Here is a 23,575-nt window from a genome sequence, read left to right as displayed (position 1 = left end):
GTAATTGGATGTATGTACTGTGTGGTATATACCTAGGGATGTAATTGGATGTATGTACTGTGTGGTATATACCTAGGGATGTAATTGGATGTATGCACTGTGTGGTATATACCTAGGGATGTAATTGGATGTATGCACTGTGTGGTATATACCTAGGGATGTAATTGGATGTATGTACTGTGTCTTAGGGTGGCTAGTTCTCACTTCTAAGCAATTGCAAAAGTTTTCAATAGTAGCGACACCATATTACACCATCAGCAGTGTGTGAGTTCTAATCACCCTATACCCGTGTCTGCATTTGCTTTTATTCCACATATTATAGAAGGTTTTCCTTGTGATTTTGTTACGATTTTGTGTTCTGCTTCTCTGAAAATGTTTTCTTGATGTGAACCACTATTTAGGTGGAAATGCTAAAACACACACAATTGTTCTTTCATAATCTGCTCATATTAGTGCATCATTTGTAGAAATTAGTCAAGTAAATTTTGTTCTAGTGTTTGAAAGTAGCTAGTGTGATTAATAGACTATTTCATTTTATTCCTTAATTACTTGTAAAATAATGATAAAATGAAAATTTCCCCCCAAAGATGTGCAAACTGTTTTTGAACTTTCAGTATTTCATTTAACATTGCATTTAGTGCCTACTTGGGCACAGTGCTAGGCTATAGGAGCACAAATGAACGAAAGGGATAATGAACCCTTTCATTCTTAACATTCTTTAGGGACATAAACATGTAAATAAATTTGGCGATTGTGATTTGTTTCAGGATAGAAAGACACAGGATGAGGGAAAGGAGAAACTGCTAAGCTGGTAAGTCAGGAAGGCCTGGCTGAGGCCATTTAAAGTCAGGGTATAAAATTAGGCTTCGAGTGTCCAAGTTGGGAAAGAACTTGGGAATTAAAGTGAATACTAGCTTGACTAGAGAGTGGAACAGGAAAGGCTAGAGGAGGATGGAGAGAAACAAGAAGTCAGGACTAGCCACAATTAAGGAATCAGAATTCATAGGCTGTAAAATAGCTCTAGGTAAAGCACTTGTCCGCCCCACTCCCACCCTCAACTCAACATAATAGTAATAATAATAAATTCTTTTTCTGAATTAGAATTAGATCCCACGTATTTTAGAATGGGTCAGGATTGATTGGTGTTTTTAAAATAGCACTGTAGCTTGTGATTTTAGAATGGAAGCAAGAAAATGAGCTGAGAGGCTGTTGTAAAAGTATAGCCAAGAGAGAATGATTTGTAGTAGGGCATTGACCAGTAGAAATAGGTAAAGGGTAGATCTGAGCAGACATTCTTAACAGATCCGATGCCAGTTACATACAGGATGCAAGATCAAAGAGGGATTGGCTGTGCCCAGGTATTTCACTTTAAGAACCAGTGGTAGCTGGGCTAAGCATAGGGAAGAAGAAAAAGGAAAAAAGGGGGACCTGACATTTGGTGTTCGTTGTTGGTGTTTTGCCCATGAGTTGCCTGTTTAAACATAGACCACGTCACATATCCTAGCAGTTGAATATATGGGTTTCAGTCTGAAAGAAACAGCACCTGGATGGAAGGAGAAGAACATGGCCTTTTGTATTGGATAGACAATTGAGCAAAAGGCCATAGGGTCAAAGACCAGTGATACTATTGAAATGAGAACAGACCTTTCAATCTTGCTTGCAGTGATATAAATGGGGAAGGCTGTGATGTCATCTTGTAAATATCAGAACCTTTTGTTGGGTGCTTCCAAGTCTTAACCTCGGTCTGTTAAAAGGTTAGTTAGTCACTGTCCCTTCTTTCTGTTCAGTAGATAAGCTTTAAGAAGAATTTTTGGGGAAAGGCATTCTCTTTGGGCTATTAGTCATTAGATGACATTTTTTTTTTTAAAGGCTAAATGGGATATGCACTAGATCATTTATTTGTTTGTTTATTTTTGACACAGGATTTCTCTGTATAGCCTTGGTCCTGGAACTTGCTCTGTTGTCCAGGCTGGGTTTGAACTTAGAGTTCTGTTTGTTTCTGCCTCCCGAACGTTGGGACTAATGGTGTGCATCATTATGACTGGTTAGTTCTTAAATTTAATAATAATGCATACTTACACATAAGAGACCCATAGTTTGGGAGCTAGGAATTCTTAAAAATACTTGATTTTGAAATTTTATCTTTGATATAGATGTCACTATTAATAGTCTGGATGGTAACTATAGTTATCGTGAAATTTTAGTACTTTGGTTATTAATTTTTTAATTTTTGGGTGTTTGTATAGCTAGAGTTCTAGGCAATTATGAGACACCCAAGTGGATTCTGGGAACAGAACTTGGGTCCTGTGCAAAAGCTGTGTTCTGGTTAGGATTTTTGTTTTTGTGTTTTGTTTGTGTTTGTTTTGTTGTTATCTTGACACAAGCTAAGTTCATATGGGTAGAAGTAACTTCAATTGAGAAAATGTCTCCATCAGAGACATTTGGTCTGTAGTAGGTAAGTCTGGACATTTTCTTAAAGATCAGTGTGGGATGGCTCAGGCAGCTGTGGGCAGTGCCACTTCTGAGCAGGTGCTTGTGGGTTGTATAAAGAGAAGCTGAGCCATGGAAAACAAGCTTAGCAGCATTCACCTGTACTCTCTTCTCCACTTCCTGACTCCAGGTTCCTGCCCTGACTTTCTCAGTGATGGAGTATGACTTGCAGTTGTAAGATAAATTAAACCCTTATCGCTTCAGGATTTTTGGATACCGTTTTATGATAGCAATAGTAAAGCATTGGGATTGCAGGTGTTTGTTGCTGTGCCTGGATTTTTGTGGGTGCTAGGTATCCAAACTCAGGTCTTCATTTGTGAATTCACTTTACTGACTGAACCATTGCCATAGTCCTAGGACTTGCGTTTTAAAATGAGTAATACTGCTAAATATGTTGTAACTTATACTGTAAGTTTTTTATGCATGTGCTTCTGAAGACTGAAGTGTCTGAAACTACTGCCTCTGGGAAAATCTTAGTCTAAATTATAAAATTGATTTTCTAATGTACATAATACGTATTACTAACATTGAATAGATTAGTGGATTATACTGGATGTGTGTGTGTGTGTGTGTGTGTATGTGTGTGTGTATCTGTGTGTATGTGTCAGTGATCCTTAATTCTGCATTTTCTAACATTTTTATTTCTCAGAAGCAATAGTTTCTGATTAACTCCACTACTCTTACAATTTTAATAAAAATGTAGATACTCTATTTAGAATTACTTAAAAGCAGTTGGTAAACATGGTGTTTTCCACTAAAAATCCAAGGTTAAATGACTTAAGCTTTGGACATTGTACAATGTTGGCAAAAAGTCAGAGGAGGTTAAAGACTTGTGTTGTTGTTAGAAACACCATTTGAAACAGACGGAGAAGTTGCTTTAGTATGGGTCAAGACGTTCTTGTTCAGCCAGTTGTAGCTTTAGCCAAGTTTGTTTTTGTGTCAGACGTGTTCCTGAACATCCTGAACATTTGCTTTAATGCTAGACATAACTTCCCAGCAGTTTCACAGAATCCTGTTGGGTGTTGTGAAACCATGTGATACAGATACCAGAAATGGACATCTGTGGATCCCTGAATGTTGTGCTTTGCTTTAAGAGGTCAATATATCTTCTGTTCTTGGACTCCAGTCTATGCAGTAAATTTTATCCTCCTTTCGTAGATTAGAAATTTGAGGCTCAGGATGGTGGGTATAGGATCTTGTACACATTTCCTAACTCATATAATATATATACCTGCACTATATTCTGTGAGTTCAGCCCCTACATACAAGACCCCATTCCCCAGTTGCTAGTAGCAAATCAACAATGTTGCTCTTGGTATTCTATATTTTCTGTTCTGCAATTTTTTCTTTCTATTAGACTCTTCATTTTGGCATATAAATGTTATTTCTTTCTTATAAAAAAAAGAAAAGAAAAGAAAAGAAAAGAAACATTTTTGAGCCAAAAGAAAAAAATTCAGGCACTAACCTTGTCTCGAATCTGTTTTCTCTTGGAAATCCATCTCCTTTCTCTAAAGTGCCTGTTAGTTTTATATTGCTTTTCTTTTTTCTTGTGTCTCTTCCAGTTAGGTTTGGTTTGTAGTGTTTTAGGTTTGTTTGTTTGTTTGTTTTTGATAGCCATTATTCTACCAAGATTGTTTTTGTTACATTACAGTGTTCACTGGCATTCCTAGTGATCTTTTGGTAGGGTCCTTTGCAAGGAATGCAGAGATAAATAGACTAATGTGGGAGAAGGTCCCTGTATATCAGAAGCCTGGAAACATTTGAATAAATATACATAAATTTATTGGCACTTAGGTACAATAGAATATTACAGATTTGTCAAAAAGAATTTTGAAGCTATTTGTGTACGCCTAAGGTGTTGTTATCTTCAGGATATACTGAGGAAGAAAGACATCAGAAAATAAGCACAGTTGGTTTTCTGCCTTTTATGTAAGAAGGAAAAGAGAACTATGTATGTATATTCATATAATGAGAAGGTATACACAATTATAAGGGGACTGGAATTTTATTTACTTGAACAAGGGGCACTTACAAATACTTATACCACTGACTAATATGCTGTTCCCTTTCCAGCAACCATTAACTGCCCATAGCCCCTCAGGGAGGAATGGGCTAATGAATCCTTCCCTGAGCCCAGTCTTGTTCAGGTAGCCTCCGCTGCTGTAGATTTGTGGTTGCCTAACCATGTCATGTCAGGATTCTTTCCTTTCTCTAGCTTTTGCATGCCGTGCATCCCCTCATCTACAATGCTTTCCTGAGTCTTGTTAGAGGGAGGCAATACAGATGTCCTGTTTCAGACTGAACTCTCATCATTCTTATGTTCTCAGCCCTTTGACCAGCTATGAGTCTAAATTAACTGCTTCCCACTGCAAACAGAAGCTTCTCTGACAAGGTTGAGAACAGCACTAATTTGGCTTAAACATAAATATTTAAAAGGCAGTTCAACATCATATACATTTAGGAAAACAGCAGTAGCGGATTCCCTCCTAGGGACTCTGACCTTCTTAGCCTTGGGGGTGGGGGGGTCTATCACCTGGTTCTCAGCAGCAGGCATGAAGTATTACTGTGGTGTATGCTCCACATCCAATCAGACCCTACAGCAGTCATGCCACTGTTGTACCAGTGGCATAGTTTACCTGGCAGGTGGTATTGTAGCTCCCAGATGGAGCTCAGTATTTTGACTGATCCTACTGGTATTTATCTTAAAGATAGGGACGGGGGAAAAACTATCAGAAATCTTAGACTTCATTCAAATCGTTAGTAGAAGTCTTGTGATTATTATTTTGAGATTATAAATAGAATAACAATTTTCAAATAGCATATTAATGCCATTAACAAGTATAGTTTTAAAGGTGAGGGAAGAGACAGATAAGCGAAAATGTGAAATAGAAAATACAGTCTGAATGGAGGGTTTATTTCCCCCTAAAAAGTAACTTATTTTGTAGCTTTGCTCACCAAAGACAAAAGTGACGACTCTGAAGCCTCAGACTTTGGCTTTAGGTACAATTTGAATGAAAAAGAATCAGGTTCCTGATCAGTGCCATCCTAGGCCTCATTGGAAAATGTAGACGCTGAACCTAAGGGCATGTTGTATCTGCAAGTAAGGAAACTGTTAGAGCAGGTACAGATCATGTCAAATGACACTGGAGTAAACTTAAAGGGGTTCCTAGTGGTCAAAGATGGCTCAGTCTCAGGTTAATTGGGGGGGGGGGGGAGAGTATCCCAAAACATAAAATTCTGCAAACTCATAATGACACCAAAGGGGAAAAAATCAGCACTTCACTGGTCGTTCTGGAGATTGCTTGGGGCAGTCATCCCGAAAACTGACAAAGGAAGTAGTTGTGCATTGTGGATATTTTCTTTATAGAGACTGAATAATCACATAGTTAATGAGATAAAGTTCTGGAACAGTCATACTAAAAACAGAAAGTATTATGGAGTTAAGCAAATGAGTTTGCTACTCCTAATAAAAGAATGGATCTGAGCAACTATGTAGGTGACTAGTAAGGTAGATAGGAAGTTTTTAAGGGACAGATCAATCTGGCAACATCAGAACCACTGATCAGGCTCAGTATCACTCACCATCCTAATCTATGTGCCAGTATCAATGATGTGCAGGAAGTACATAACACTATTACTAACTACTCTGTCAAAGACCTTAATCTAAGTCCAGTTAACCTTCCCACACTAACTACTACAGTGTAGAATACCAGGGGATACATTTGGCTCATACAGGACAGAATGTGGTTGTAAGACAGATGAGATGACTTCTTTTAAAGATACACGGAGCATGGGGCTGGAGAGATGGCTCAGAGGGTAAGAGCACTGACTATTCTTCCAGAGGCCCTGAGTTCAATTCCCAGCAACTACATGGTGGCTCACAATCATCTGTAATGGGATCTGATGTCCTCTTTTGGTATGTCTGAAGACAGCTACAGTGTATTCATATGCATAAAATAAATAAATATTTGAAAAATACACAGGACAAATGAAAAGAAAGTGGAAATGTTTGGGGGATATATATAGATCAGGCAGTAAAATGTTTGTTTAGCATTCCTGACATAGTGCCACACATTCATAATCCCAATGCTTATGTGGCAAGTGCAGAAAAGGGGACCAGAAATTCAAGCTAATTTGCAGCTATATATAGGGCACACGAGGATGAGTTGACAAGGTCATCTGTCACCATGTAGAAAGCTTTGGACCTACCTAGGCTACATAAGACCTTGTCTCAAAAAAAAAAAAAAAAGTTAAAGAGATATAACTCAATTGTACATGACTCTTGTTTGAGTTTTGAGTCAAACCATCTCAAAGAAATTTTAGGGTAGTGAGAAATATTGAGCTGCATGATTGGATGTGGCAATCTTGTAGTTATTAAAAAACAAAACTCCCTAGAGATTGTACCAAATCAAGTGACAAAAGACATGTATTTGCTCTAATGTACTCTACTAGAGGTGAGGTTTTGAGGGGCCAAGAAGAAAGGGATAGATTAAGAACTGTAGTATGTCAGTTGTTGATGATGAACACTCGAGAGTCCTCTTTTCTTTTTTTAATGTGGTAGTGGTTCATTTCATTCCATCCACTTTGTGCAAGAGAATTTTATATTGAAGTAAATAAAAAAAATCTTGCACAAGGACTGTTCTTTAGGTCAAATGATAGTATAACACACAAATATCTACTAATTAAATAAATGTTTGGTGGAAAAATGATGGTTTACAATGCTGTAATACTTACAAAATGAACTTCTCCAGTGTTCTTCTGGCCAATATTGACTCACTGCTTAGCTTACTTAGCATGAACTTGTGCATATATAATTTACCATTCACGGCCTGCAGGCTATAGAATAAGAAACTTGCTTTCTCTTAGTATCAGAGCATTCAATTCAAAATACTTTGTGACTTCTAGTCACTGCAATGTATGAAAACTTATCTGAAGACACCAGCTGTATGTCATCGAATTCATTTTATTTCTGAAGATGAACTGTCAGATCCCGTGTCTAAGTACCACAGGTCTGTCCCTTCTCATTCCTTCAGATGGGGTTTCTTAAACAGTTACTATAAAGGACAAAGATTTAGCTGGAGAGCCAGTGGGCAGAGCTGCGTAGGGTGAAATATGGGGGAAGGGACCATGATGAATTTCTGTGTACCCTTACTTTTTTAAAAAAGAAATTAATTTTATTAGTTTTTCAAGTCTCATATGTGTTTTGATAATATTTAACTGCCATGTCTTACCAGATCCATTCCCCTCTTTTCTTTTTTGGTTTTTCGAGGCAGGGTTTTTCTGTGTAGCCCTGGCTATCCTGGGACTCACTCTGTAGATCAGGCTGGCCTCAAACTCAGAAATTCACCTGCCCCTGCCTCCCAAGTGCTGGGATTAAAGGCGTGAGCCACCACGCCTGGCTTACTCCCCTCTTCTTTATCCACCCAACTTTGTATCCCTTTATTTTTTAGCCCTTCAAGAGCAATTTATGCTGCTCAAAATATTCTTAGATGGGCCTTAAACTCTCATACCTACTTGCCATTGGGGGATAAAGGATCAAGCTGGGTAGCTAGCCGGGCAGGCTGCATATGGAGAAGTATGTGACATTTCTTCTCGTTTCCCTGTTAGCTATCCAGAAACTCTTGGGACTCGATCCTTTTGGTCTTTTATGGAAATAAGTATAGTTGATCAAATCTGACCATTTGTTAACTCAAATTGGACCCTCTTTCTGGAGATTGAGACAGGAAGTGACAACTCTAATCACAGGGATGGTTCCCCTGGAAACCAAGCCTTATCCCCAAACTATTGCTCTCTAGATACTAGTTATCTCATTAGCAAATAAAATCTAGAGGAGTGGTTCTCCTCAGTCTACAATCCTGTGGGTTGTGACCCTTTTGGAGTTGAACGGCCCTTTTTCATTGGGTTTGCTATCATATCTTGCATATCAGATACTTACATTATGATTCATAACAGCAAAATTACAATTATGAAGTAGCCATGAAAATAAGTTTTTATGGTTAGGGGTCACTATAACATAAGGAAGTATATTAAAAGACTGAAGCATTAAGAAGGTTGAGAACCACTGTTCTAGAGAAAGGATATTATAGAGAGAGGTTAAATGGCAGGAAATGAGATGAAGACCAAATATATTTTTCTAATGTCACAGAGCATTTTTATGTACTGGGTAGAGATTTCAAGATTTGGCATAAAAAAATTTGTATTTGTTTAATACAAGAATTGGTATGTTGCATTTTAGATATAGCACACTAAAATCATGTCTGTCAGTTAGGCATCATGAAAGGATAACTGCATTTTTCTAGTATCTTTCGTGTCTAAGAATACCTGAACTATACATCTCACTCAGCATGACAATATCTATTATGACTTTTAGATATATGACTCTTGCCATAGCCATGCTGAAAATACAGTTTGTTTAAAATTATAGTTATAACTTGGATTGGATTTTGGATTTAACATTTGATATGGCTAATAAATTATTTTCATAGAATTCAAGGAATGTTTGCAAATAGGCCGTATAGGGAGTAAGAAACACACTAATTTTAAATAGTGTTAACAGTGTGAACTTTAGCAGGTGTATCATGAAGTACGAAGCGTTACAGAGCCAACCAGAACATTGCTATTAGGTATTACATGTAGAAGTGAATCTCCATGGACTGGGTTGAATTTTCTTTTGGGTTAGTTTTGCTGTTTTGAGTGTGTGTAGATATTGTGAGTGGCAGGGACAGTTAAATACAAATGACTTCCAAATTAAGACCAATCAGTTCTTCAGTATTATATTTGGAAGGAAGAAATTAAATCTGTATATATTTTATATTTAAAAGTACTGACAAAAACAATTTAAAATAACTGGTGATCTTAAAAATGTATCTTCTATTGACTAGTGGTAGAAAGTCCTTCGTTTTTCCATGTACATGAACTTGTAGGCTTTAGTTAAAAGCACTGCATTACAGCTGATTAAACAGACTTTTAGTTTTCCTTTTTGTCAAGTTTTATGGTGGCGATCTACATGTTGTTTGGTTATGGATATGCTATCATTTACCTCTGCTTTAAGTGCCTTCAGCAGAACCTGGGCTAAAAAAATCTTAACATATATGTTTTCTGATTGTCTGTTCCCAAGGAGAGTTTAGTTTTATCCATATCTTGTCATGTTATCCCTGACCTTAAAATTATGTCATTAAAAAGCTTACTTCTTTCTCCTATCCCATTTCTAGTTGACAAAGGACCAGAGGTTGGTGTATTCTGGTAGACTGCTTCCTGACCATCTGCAGCTGAAAGACATCCTCAGAAAAGTAAGCTCTCTCCTTCTACCTTAGCAGAGCAAGAGAAGCTATCTCTCAAACTTTTGTCTAACCAATGTAGTTCATCAACCCCTGTGGGTAGCAGAACAGATAAAGATAAGTAAGAAAGCAATAAAACAGCAGAATATAGAGGTTGTTTGGGTAACAGTTTTGTATGCCCGTCTGAGCTAAGTCTGTATGGAGTGACATATGTGTGTTCAGATACGTTTTATCTTTTAGTAGAAAACATTGACTTGTCAGGACTGCAGGAGTGGAGTATTCACAGCAGTGGAAGATTGAGAACATCTCTTTAAACCTGTTTTCAGTCAGGCTGTGTGACATTTTAATGAAAATTAAGTTAGGAGTTTAATTTCAGGAAAGTAAATAGGATGACACCTCAGTGACATATCTGCTGCCAGAATGTAAGACAACTCAGTGGCATATCTGCTGCCAGAATGTAAGACAACTCAGTGGTATATCTGCTGCCAGAATGCAAGTGCTGATGCTCAGGTGGAGCTGAGTACGTTTCAGTGTGGGTTTTGACAATCAACTTGGATCCTGGTTATTTAATGGCACTTTTTAGCTCATTGTCCCTTGTGAAGTTTGCTTTTAGAACTTCTTACTCTAGGTATGCTACTTTTTGTTTGTGACTACAGTGAAATTGAATAGTTTTGTGTTTTGTGCTTGGCTTTTTAATGTAACTCATAATGCATGTATTCCTCTGTTCATAATCACTTGCAGGAAACATAATATATTTTGGTTGTGAGCCTAGCCCTTAATAGCTGAGGCATCTCTATAGCATGGGAAGCTTAAAATATAATGTCAATATATTTCTTCTGCTTAAGAAATATGTTAGTGTGTTTATAGCACAAAGATTTCTAATCCACTTCCCCTCATTGTGGAGCCTTGCCCAGCTGTCACACCCAGCTTTAGTGGTCTATCTGTTGTGATCAGTGGATACTATGGCTCAAATTTATACATACTCAAAGTTACTACTCTAGATGATGCATGCCGTATGGATTTTGACAAATTTATTTCCACCATTATGGTATCATATAGACTAGTTCTAAGGCATGCTCACCTATTTATTGTTTTTACTTTTTGTTTTGATTTTGTGATCTTGGGATTATCCTCAGGATTTTTGTATAAGCTAGGAAGAGCTCTACCAGTGAGCTATCTCTAAAGTTGTTATGTTTTCCTGTTTAAAAAACTGTTATGGGGTCTGCATTTTGAAATATAGATGCATTTATTGTACTGTTAACATAGAAATTATTGGATATTTAAACAACTCTTCAAGCATGGAGAGAAAATATTGAATTCAGAAGGCCCTGAAGTATTAAAATGGCAGACTTATCTCCAAACACTGAACAATTTATTGCTAACAAAATGGCTAGAAAGGAAAGGAAAGGAATTTAAGTCTTAAGTAGTTCAGCTTAGCTAGTGACTTTTAAACTGTACATTTTCCTTTAAATATGATCTTCTTTAATTTTAGCAAGATGAGTATCATATGGTTCATCTAGTCTGTGCTTCTCGGAGTCCTCCCAGTTCTCCAAGATCCAGCTCCGATAGAGGAAGTCACGAAGCACTGGCATCCAGCACCAATTCTGTGAGTGATCTTGAGGGGAGTAAACATTGAACTTTCCTGATTCCTTTGTGCTCTGAAAACTAAGTAGAGGGCTGGGGTATAGTTCCACAGTACAGCACTTGCCTAACATAAGTGAGGCTGTGTGTTCAGTCCTTACCACAACAAAGGACAAATACACAAGTAAAACAAACTAAACTGAATAAAAAACCAGAATCCTTGGCATGAGAAGGGCAAGTTCTGGACTAGCATGGATATTTTTATGTAGTTTTTGACACAAATGTGTTCCAATTTTTGTTGATTGAGTACATGGTTTCTTGGCCATATTTTACATCATAAGCATATATATTTTTTCAGTATTATGAAAATATAAAAATTACCATAGTAAAGTTTAATTTCCCCTAAATTTTATGGTTCAAAATTTCAAAGAGATCTGAAAATAATAAATACAATCATAGAACAATTGCCTAATAAGTTCAGAAGTAATTAGTTTTAGAGAAATTTGACTGTGTTGAAATATAGGTAGGCTTCTCTATTAATCATGCTAATGGATAACATACCTTAATGTTTGATTTAATTTAATTTTTTTTTTTTTTTAAAAAAGCCTTAGTTATGCCCTAAAGAATCAGACTCCTTAAAAAAGTATTAGGCATCTGTTTTTCATTAAGTAACTTCTTTAAAAAATGTTTTATTTGGCAAGAGACCTGTGTGCTTCAGATTTTTCACTGGTCAGAAAATAGGAGGATAGAAATTCTAAAAGACACTCTGCCTATCAGGAGGCAGTTATAATTTTAACAAGCTTAGAAGGACTTAAAAATAACACTGTATCTAACTTTTCAAGATGAGAGTACTATAATTTACACAAAATGTGATCATGTTTTAAATGTATAAATTGCTTGAAAACCAAATTTCCCAACAGTTACTCATTGAACTTTTCAAAGTTGTGCTTACTGAATCATTTGATCATTGCCTGAGCACTAAAATACTGACTGGTATCTTGTTGGCTTATAAAAACAAAATTGTTTGTGGCATTTATAGAGTGACAGAAGTTGAAGACAGTCTTAAGATCTAGGGCAGTCTTGTTTTTTTCTAAGGCGGGGAGATAGAGCCCTTAAAAGGTTTGTTTGTTAATGTTATGTACCTTGTTAGTGTCAGATAGAACAGGGTGTTTAGATCCCTGCTTTACCTCATCTTCTTCATTCTGCTAGACAGTGTTACCAATGTATGTTCAAGGATGTCTGGCATATAGTAACAGTTCAAATGACTAGAAATTGGGGGCATTAGTAACACTTCTTACATGTTAGCCATTGTGAAAGGAGCTTTGTGTGCTGTAGTTTGATCTGCATAGTTTTGTATGTAATTTTTTTGTAGATTGTTATTCTGTTTTCTGATAAATGCAATACTATTACAATCTTGGCTTTCTGACCTTTTTAGTCTTATTAAAATTAAAGTATGTTTTGTTGGGTATGATATTCAAATCAGTTTCTAAAATTGAGTTATTTTACAGATGGATTTTATAAATACATGTTTAGCAAGATATAATTACTTTTTTGTTCATTTGTTTGTTTGTTTCCGTGTTTATAGAATTCAGATCATTCGGATTCAACAACTCCATCACCCAGTCAAGAGAGTTTGTCATTAGTTACTGGTTCTTCAGAAGGATTGAGACAGCGTACCCTTTCACAAGCACAAACTGACCCAGCCCAGAGTCATCAGTTTCCATATGTAATCCAAGGGTAAGTGAAAATTATAATTAGGGTCCTGTTAAAAAAAAAATTACTTATAACATTAACTTTTGATTTTTTTCATGATAGTATTTTTTTGATTATTAAAGTACATTTGAAATTTATTTATTTTTCAAGTATTTTCACATGCTTTATTTATAAATAGATGTAACTTCTAAAAGTGAGAAGCTAAAAAAAAGCAACAAAACAGAAAGTAGCAAAGAATAGTAAATGCTAACTAAGTGTATTATATAACAACAGTATATAGTTGACTGAATGAGTAGACAAGTTATTATATTTTTTTCAAAATTTCGTATATTATACAGTGAAATATTTCCCCCATAACTCATCCCCATGTTCACCAACATGCCCTCTTCCCCAACTTCATGTATTTCTTTGTTTTGCTTTTTGAAAAATTCACTAAGTCCAGTTAGTGCTTCCCATATATGCATGGGTGTGAGGCACCCACTATAGCAGGGGAAATATAGCAATGTCCATACCTTCAATAAAGAATGGCTTTTCATTGTCAGGAGCTCCTATGGGGTTTTGCCTGGGTCTTATGGTTGGGTTGCTCTTGTGTAAGTTTTGGTCTTGTGCAAGTAACACAGCTGTGGTGAGATCATGATTATTATTAAAAATGTGTCATGTCCAGAAGACTGTTTTACAGCAGTCTCAAACCTCACCCAAGTGCTCACATGCTCACATTCCTTTTACCTCTTCTTTCCAGATGTCCCCTCTAGCCTTGGTGGTGGTGTGATGTTAATATAGGTGTCCCAATCAAAGCAAGCTGTCACACTTTATTCTCAGCACTTTGACTAAATGTTCATCTCACCATTGGCTGAATTGACTAAAACAAATCTTTCTGACCACAGTTAAGAGCAGCCCAGGACTATGGGTACAAACATAAATATTTAGGTTTCTTAGTTAGGGTCTTCTCTTCTCTTCTCTTCTCTTCTCTTCTCTTCTCTTCTCTTCTCTTCTCTTCTCTTCTCTTCTCTTCACCTCTCCCCTCCNCCTCCCCTCCCTTTCCTCTCCTCTCCTTTCCTTTCCTTTCCTTTCCTTTCCTTTCCTTTCCTTTCCTTTCCTTTCCTTTCCTTTCCTTTCCTTTCCTTTTTTTTTTTCCAGAAACAATGGTAACTCAATCTCTGGACACAACAACTAGAATCCTAATCTTGTAAGCCATATAAAATCTAATTTCTCTGGTGGCAAATCCTTGTGGATTCTCCATAACCTGGGAGACACTAGTAGCTACATCTTGTCCTCACTATCTGTCCAAATAGGACCCTCTCTCTCACCTCCTCCATTCTTCCCCTATCCTACTGGGAAGTCCCTCCTCTTCGCCCAGTGATTGGCTCCTTTATTCATTAGGGGATTGGTTCACAAGAAGTTACCTGAGTACATGACTTATTCCTTGCCTGCAGCCCCTCCCAGAAGAGAAGAATTAGCATTAAAATCCAAACAGCATCTGGCCCATTTTGGATTGTTTTTCTGGTTGTGAAGAATAATGTTGGAATTTTGATTGGGATTATTGATTCTATAGATAAGCTTTGTTAGGATGGTTATTTTCACAATATTAGTTCTTTGAGTCCATGTGCACGAAATGTCTTTCCCTATTGTATTATTTTCCTCAATTTACTTCTTCAGTGCCATTAAGAATTTTCATTATAGAGGTTTTTATTTACCTTGTTTAGATCCATCCCCCCACCCCCTTTTATGACTAATGTGAGTGGGATTAGTTCCTGATATCTTTTTCATGGGGATATAGGGAGGCTGTTGACCTTTGTGTATTAGCTTTATATGCTGCCACTTTGTTTACATTACTCTAAGCTCTGAGAAGTTTTTAATTGGAGCCTTTAGGGTTTCTTCTGTTAAAGGATCCTATCATGATTACCATAGTGCTTTTCCTATTTTTATTCTTTTATCTCATTCTTTTGTCTTTTGCTGTAGCTAAGAGTTGAAGTACTATATTGAATAGGATAGGAATGAGAGAGTAGACTCCCTGCTTTTGTGCTGATCTTAGTTGGAACACTTTTCTCCCGTTAGCATGATATTCATTGTAGATTTGTGGTGTATCCTTTATTATATTGAGCTATGCTTCCTTCATCCTAGACTCTCCATGACTTTTATCATCAAGAGATGTTGAGAAAAGAACTTTTTGATATGAGCTTCAATTTGGCTTGCCAGCATTTTAATGAGAAATACTCCATCTCTGTTCATCAGAGTTTTGTCTATAATTTTCTTATTATTTTTTATAGTGTCTTCATCTGTCATTGATATCAGGTTAATACCATCTTCATAAAACATTTTTGGGGCCCTTTTCTATTTGATAGAATGGTTTGAGTAGTATTTATGTGCCAAGGACCAGCCTTGGCTTGGAGAGGGTTCTGAGAGAAGTATCTGGGCGCAGTAAAACGAACACCTCCAAGTCCAATTGTTGGGTCCAATCTGACGGCCTACATTCTGCTCCAGCAGGCTTTCCAGATGGATCTCTGTGTTTTGCTTGAGACAGTTTTCTCTTACTCTTCTAAAAATATTCTGGATAGCTCATCTCTTGTAGATCAAAAACCCAGTTTTTTATTTTACATACCAATTTGGTCATTACTACAGGTTCCCTTTGATTCCCTTCAGCCTCCCTTGAACCTAGTCCCTTAATTCTTAGAGACAGCAAGCACATGCGCAAGTAGTAAGATAGCTGGGTGGGACTCAACCCTGAAATTTCCACTCCTACCACACCCAGTCCTGGATCTAAATTCCCTGTTCGAGGCTAACCTTTAACTCAGGAATCTGCCTACCTTTCTATCTGTTTGTCTTTGTATCTTCTGATAGGCTGGCTCATAGTACAGCTGCTTTTGTTCCTTTAGATCTGTGAAGCTCCTCATATAATTCATATTGCATTCTCATATGTTGCATAGTTGAGAACTTATGTTTTTATACTCATGTTTTCAGTGTTTATTCCCACAGCCTTAAGGCCTGTCCCGAAGGTCACAGTGTTTTGCTGAGACATAGACACACCTTGTCTCTGATTATCATGGAGTCATTAACCTTGGAAGCAAGGAGGAATATGAAAATATGTACACTATTATATAAAAAAGCTTTATGCCCACAGCAACCACCAACACTTATGGAGGCCCATGTCCTGCCGGTTCTGTTCCAGGGGTTAAAACCATGTCATTCTGTCCCTTATACTTGGCCATGCCTCATTCAGCATTGATGTCAGCTAATTCTTGGAAGTTCTGGTAGAATTTTGCAGTAAGTCTACCATTTCATAGTTTTGTTTTGTTTTTGCCTACATGTGGGGCAGTAAGGGTAGGGCTTATTATCTTTATAGTCTTGTTGCTCATTATGGATCTATTTAAATTATTTATTTAATCTTGGCTTACTTTTAATGTGTTAATGTCTAGTGTGCCTATAGGAATTTGTTCATTTCTTTTAGATTATAGCTTTTACAATTATAAGTCCTTATAATTTTCTGAGTTTCATTGTTATCTATAATAATGTCTCCCCTTCTTTCTTTTGATTAATTTTGCTAAAGTTTTGTCAATCTTGTTTATCTTTTCAGCCAGTTCTTCATTTCATTGATTCTTTGTTTGTTTGTTTGTTTGTATGTATGTATGTATGTATTGTTTCTACTTTATTGATGTCAGTCATATTTCGATGATCTCTTCTCATTTACTCTTTTGGGTATATACTGGGAGGATGAGGGGACTTAGGACTGAGTGCTCCAAGCCTGGGGAGCACTTACTTGACCATGGCAGGAGCTGGGCCTGCAACTTATTATATATGTACCTGCTTTTAAAGTTTGAGAACTGTAGGGTTAAAGTGCTTTTTAGAAAGTATATCATATATCTGAATTATCAGGGCATCCATTTCAATCTTTAATGCCCCTACAAATCAATCACCTGGACAATTTATTACTCTGTGGGTTTTGGTTTAGTAGGTCTGATAGAACCTGAGGCTCTGCATCGTGTTAACAGGGTTCATGTGGTACTGATGTTCTACTGCTGGGTCCGCTTGAATAGCAAGCATCTAGGATACAATATTTTCATTTTTATTTAAAATTAGTTTTTATTTCGTGCATGTGTGAGCGTGCACGTGTGTGTGTGTGTAAAAATATGTATGTGTTTCAGCAAGCACATGTCATGGCAGGTGTATGGTCGTCAGAAGACAACTTGCAGGAATCAGTACTCTTCTGCCCTGTGAGTTCTGGTGATCAAACTCAGGTTGTCAGGCATGGCAGCAAGCATCCTTAACCACTATGCCATCTTACTGCTCCTTTTCTGTTTTACTCTTTCTCACACTAGAACTACTTAATTTAGTCTTCTGAAGAGTGATTGGCTGAGGAAGAGTGCACTTTCAAGAATGTAGGGTTTAGAAATCTTGATTAAAAAATAAATTAATAAATATAAATTTATATTTAAATAAATATGTTTTATATTTAAGATATAAAGTATAATATATTTGCTTATCATCATCATCATCATCATCAGTAGTAGTAGTAGTAGTAGTAGTAGTAGTAGTAGTTTGGGATTGGAGGTCATAGTACATCTTTATGAAGTCAGTTCTCTCCTTCTTCCATTACTGGGTTCTAACGATGTAACTTAGGTCATCAGGATGTATCAGTGGGTGGTATTCATTTTATTGTTGAACCCAGCAACCTCTTTTTTAGATTTAATTTTATAATTTGTGTATGGGTGTTTTGCCAGCATGTGTGTCTGTGTTTCATGTGTGAACCTGTACCTGCAGAAGCCAGAAGAGGGCATTGTATTCTCTGGAACTGGAGTTAGGAATAGTTGTGAGCTACCATGTGGGTGCTTTTAATCAAAGCTGAGTCCTCTGAAAGAGCAAACAGTGCTTTTAGCAGCTGAAAATCTCTCCAGATTACGACTGCCCCCATCCCATAATCACTCTCTATATTTTCCAATGAGTGAGTCTGATAGACTTACTGGGAACTGAGGTGTGTAAAACCATGCTGTTTTTCAGAATTATGCTGAACATTCATGCTATTCAGACTCTACAGAGCAGGTTTCTAGGAAGCTCTCTGTGGCAACCTTATGTGTAGCCATTACATCAAGTTCCATAGTTAGGCAGTTCTATAGGAAATGCAGCCAACAGTCACAGGTAAAGCGCATCTTTCAGATAGTTCAGAGAGGAGAACCTTGGAGAATACTATTTGAGCCTGTGTGGTATAAGAAAGCAGAATATATTACAGGGTACTTTTATTTTCATTGTGTGCTTTTGAATGTAACAGTGGTAACTGTTCTACCTTATAACATTGTGTATCAAACCGAAGTCCTACAGTGGTGATGGAGCTGGAAATAAAAAAGTAGGTGGTAATTGGGGGGGGGGGGGGGGGAGAGAAAAAGGGGGGGGGGGGGGGAGATGTAACCAAAGATAGGTTTGGTAAACAGGAAAGCAGAAACAATTCATATGGCTTAGAACTTTTATCAAAATTTATTTTTCTTAATATTTCTTGAATATGAAGTCTTTTTTTACTTCCTGTCAAAATAAGTGCTTAGTCGAAGCTGGTTATAGACTTCTTTTATCCTAAGAAAATGATTACTAGGACTGGAGAGATGCCCCAGTTAAGAGTACTTGCTCTTACAGAGGACCCAGCTTCACTGCTTATCACTTGTGTTAAGGAGCTTTTGACCACCTTTAGCTCCAGCTGCAGGGGGATTGACACCCTCTACTAGCCTCTGTGGGCATACACATGGTATACACACACACACACACACACACACACACACACACATACAAACACAGAGACACACAAATATTTTTAAAAAATGATTGTTATAAATCAATAGTTATTTGTAAAAGGCAATATTCTCAGAGTTTCCATAGTAAAAGAAGGGCTTAAAATATATTCTATGTTATGACAGTGACTTTTTTTTATGATGAAACGATTCCATTTCTCTTAGTGTATACTGAGTGATTTTATTGACTTCATTTGGTAGTAGTGAGTGAGAGTGTCATGAATGAACCTAGAGGGATGAATAACTTTTTTTTTAATTTTGAGTTTTCAAGACAGGCTCTCTCTGTGTAGCTCTGGCTGTCCTGGAACTTTCTCTGTAGACCAGCCTGGCCTTGAACTGGGAGATCTGCTTCCTTCTGCCTCCCAAGTGCTGGCATTAAAGGTATGAGCCAATATCCAGCGAATAACAACTGTTAACAGCTGTTATCTTTGATTGATAGGATTTTTTTATTTATGCTTTTAGTGAATATATTGTAATAAAAGAAAGCTGGGAGTCTGGCATAAAGACACACACCTGTAATCCCAGCACATTGAGGCAAAAACAGGAAGTTTGCAAGTTTAAGGTCAGCCTGGGCTACATCGTAAGCCCCTGTCTCCAAATCAGCCAACCAACCAGTGAGCTAAGTAGCCATCCATACAAACAAACAAGAAGTTTATATTGTAGGTCTTCAGAATGTGTGTGTGTGTGTGTGTGCGTATATGTATGTATGTATGTATGTATATGTATATATATATATATATCTTTCCCAAACTGGGCTGTGAAATTAGTAGCCATGAAACGAAAAGACAGTTAATACTTTAGAAGAATCTGAAATGTGTTTATTTTCCCAGTGAATCTTAAAATGGTAAGTAACAACTGTACAGAGATTTGGGATTCATTTAGGGACTCTATTTCTAGATGAATGATATTTGATATTTAACTAGAGGTCAGTGTACCCTAGTGACTGCTTGGAGTCACTGCCTAGGTTTAACTTCCAGCTGCTGTTGACTAGCTTGGACAGGTCTCGTCTTTGCTGTGCTTTAGCTCACTCCTTACCTGAGGGATGGCAGACACTATCTTACAGGATTTTTATGTAGATTAATGTATGTAGAGTGTTTGAAACAGTAACAGGCACATAGTGATATATTAGCAATAACGTACAAATTCATTCATTGTTTTAGGTGAGTGCTACATATTCAGCAAGTGTGCCTAGTACTGGAACACATTTAAATAAATGATGCCTACACTCAAAAATAAGACTTTTTGTTTGGAGAGAGTACTTTTGTGACTGATGATGAATGAAGTTATGAGTTAACACTGTACTTTTTTGTGGGATGTGTGGCCTGAAGTTTGCTGTACAAGTTCTTTCCCATTAGTTATGGTCTTCTCTCTGCATATACCCTCATAATTATACCAATTAAGCGGCACTTGCTTCTTGGCCAACTTTAACATAGCTCTTGCCTTAAATGTGCTGGAGCAGTGATTTAGTGACTTTGGAAAGTTGAATACCAAAATAAAAGCTCTTTTCTAACAGCAGTACTTAACTAGTCTGCAGTTATCCACCACATAGCAGCTGTTCCCCATCTCTACTGTGCTTGCTAATGTTGCTGGGTTCCTTGTCTTACTCCCTGAAATGTCAGGGTTTTAGATGACGCTCAGGCGCCTGATAAACTCACCCACCATACATGGTGAACTTGACTTGGGAAACTCTGGGAACTCCCTTTGCTCTTGCGGAGTCCTGAGACGGATGCAGAAGCACATGCTCTCTTGAAAGCAGTGGTTTGCAAAGTCCTATTTACAGTTCCTGATAGACTGGTTTTAGACTCATCTGTCATGCTCTTATATTTATTTAACTACAAAAATTGCTGACTTAGTTTATTAGACACTCACCTTTATCAGGTCGGTTTCTCTGAATTAGTAACAGCTTTGTGTGTTTATATTGAACCAAAAACCCATCAGTGGTCAACCACTTAGCAATAAACTTTACTGAAGTTTTTGTAATTATACTTCTGCATTTTTCTATGTATACATTTAAAACTGGAAGAAACTTTTAAAAAATATTTTCAGATCTATATAAATTCACAACATTTAGTCTATCTGGTTTTTCATTGCTTGGTTATATTAATTTGCTTCTCTATGGAGGAAAATTGTATTATTTGTTTCTGTTGCATATTATTTCAAACTTTCAGTAGTGTTCAAGACATTTTATTTTCTTGCTCACAGGTGTCTTTGTCACCTAGAACAGATCTGCTGAATTCAGGCTGTAGATTGAGTTTAGGTCTGTCACATGTTTTTTGTTGGTATATCAGATTCCTTGGGATGTAAGGGGATAGACTTAAGTCCTAAACTCATTTAAAGCCTTGTTGCATGTTACATGTTATTACTGTTTGGCTAAGCAGTAGTCTCATGACCTCTCAGTAGTACTGGCGTAGTAAAGTATTAATATTCCTGTGATATGAATACTCCTACCATGGCTAATTTCAAGATATTAAGGGCATACCTCTACTTTTTAAATAAAAGGAGGTATGCCATTTTGATTGGAAGTGTCCTCCACCCCAAAAACTAGACACTGAGAACAACCCCAGTGTGATACATGGAAAACCTCCCTTCATTATTGGTAAGATGGACCCTAGAGACTCACCCCAAAATATGGGCTATTATCATTGTCCTTACCTGGCTTCCAGATCTGAAAGTAATAGGCTCCTGTTGAAGACACCACATACCTTGGACACAGGACTTTGTGGAATCGAGCTGGATCTGACCTGGAAGTCTCTTCCTGAGGATTAGCTCCCACAGTATCAGAGCAGCTATGCAATGCAAACTGCAAAAGGAAAATTGCAATCAGTAGTTCTAAACAGTTGTAATGCCTATGAACCATAACAATGATCAGAATAGCAAGCTATCTCTAAAGTGCACTTATATCTTAGGGGTAACCATCAGCTGTCTAATAGGACTTAAGACCCACTCAATAGGAAGGAATTCATGCCTTGTCCATCAGATCTAGCCTGTGACTGGTGAAAGCATGGACCCTAAAGGAGAGCCTACTACTCCTACTTTCTTAAACTAATATATTTTCTAACTGTATTCTAACTACTTATACACACTTACCTCCTCAAAGAAGCTGCTTTTTGCACCAACTGGAGAGCATTAGAAACATCTATAGCTAGTCACTATGCATAGGCAGCTGGTCTTAGGTTCTCATCCCCAACTGATATTTCTATAAATCCACCTCTATAACAAAGGCTCAAGAAATACAGTGCAAGAAGGGGCAGAAAGATTGTAAGAGCTGGAGGACCAAGACATCTGCTTTGAGATAGTGTCATATATAACAGGGAAGCTGCACCTATGAGATCTTAGTATATCACAAAGTGCACGATAGAGCACTTGGTCCTCACGGAAACCACATGAGCACAACCTTCCCTGTCTGTATTTCTATTAATATTTTGATGATGTGAACTCAAACTGTTGCTTCTTAACCTGCAGCTAGAAACTTGTCCGTATTCCTTTGCAGACCTGTCCTACATGGTGATGTTAGTCAGAACAGTGACTGTACTTCTTGGTATCAGTTTTCTGTAGTCACTTTTCTTGTTACTCCAGTAGAAACCTGGCTAAAGCAGCATAAAGGAGCACTGATTTATTTTGGCTCATGGCTATGGAGACAGTATCCATCAAGAATTGAAGGCAGGGTAGTGAGGATGGTTTGTGCTGCCTGGAACGTCTATCTGGGAAGATGGAGAAGTAGAACCAGGTTATATTTGCTTCAGGTACCTCTTGTATCTCTGCAGGTACCAGGCACATCTGTACTGTTGTGGTTAAACTGTGGGTCACTGAACATGGGGGGTGGGCAACACGCAGTATAGTAGCTGTCTACGGACAGAGGTACGGAGTCAGAAGATAGAGTAGAGGGTACAAAACTCTTCTAGTCATCTGGATTACAGTAATAGGGATCTTGATTAAGAAACTACAGACGTGCTGAAGAAATTCATGATATGCCCAGCCAAAACAAAGAGAAAACAAAAATAAAATGTCTCACCTCAGATCAGAAAGTAGATTTAAAGGGCAAGCATCTAAACAAAACAAGAGAAAGCTCTCAAGACACCAGAAGACTTAGTTCTGTAGAAGGTAATAAGGAAAAAATGCAAGCAAATATAGAAAAAGTTATTTCTCTTCCCAAAGTGAAAGTCAAGTTCACTTATTATGTAAATTGCTTCCAAATAACTGAGCCCAGGAGGATGTTTAAGGTCTCTGGCAGTGGAGGAAGTCTTTTTAAGAATATAGAATATAGTTTTAGGTGCTGGAGAGGTGTCTCAATGGTTAAGAATATTTGTTGCTCCTACAGAGGACCTGGATTCAGTTCCTAGCACCCATATAGTGGCTTACAGTCATCTGTAATTCTACATCCAGGGGATCCGATGCCCTCTTGTATCTCTGCAGGTACCAGGCACATGTATAGTACACATACATAAACATTGTATACATAAACACTGATATACATAAATAAGTCTAAGAAAAAATTTTAAGTTTAATCCATAGTTCTATGTGGGGGTTACGTTATCAAGTTGATATAAAAGGTTTTTTCTTTGTGCTATTACAGTTTGCTGTATTTTCTTTATAAGGTAGCTTTTCTCAGTTGTATGAAATGATTTTATGGGTCTACTATTCAGACACATTTCAATACCTGCTTCATTCGGCTTCTTCCTGTTCTTTCCATATATATATATATATATATATATATATATATATATATATATATATATATATATGTAT

General features: G+C 37.2%; 1 protein-coding gene across 1 annotated transcript in view; it reads left to right on the top strand.

Moving 5' to 3' along the window:
- Positions 1-23,575, top strand: part of Herpud2 (HERPUD family member 2) — a 41,817-nt gene that overhangs the window by 8,787 nt on the left and 9,455 nt on the right. Inside the window, exons 2-4 of the mRNA XM_021206283.2 lie at positions 9,702-9,779; positions 11,260-11,373; positions 12,934-13,085. Coding sequence (XP_021061942.1) covers positions 9,702-9,779; positions 11,260-11,373; positions 12,934-13,085 — 344 coding nt within the window. The remainder of the gene's footprint in view (positions 1-9,701; positions 9,780-11,259; positions 11,374-12,933; positions 13,086-23,575) is intronic.

Source organism: Mus pahari, chromosome 10, assembly GCF_900095145.1.
Source record: "Mus pahari chromosome 10, PAHARI_EIJ_v1.1, whole genome shotgun sequence".
Lineage (NCBI taxonomy): Eukaryota > Metazoa > Chordata > Mammalia > Rodentia > Muridae > Mus > Mus pahari.
The sequence above is the reverse complement of the archived record's forward strand: the minus strand, read 5'-3'. Positions and strand labels throughout refer to the sequence as shown.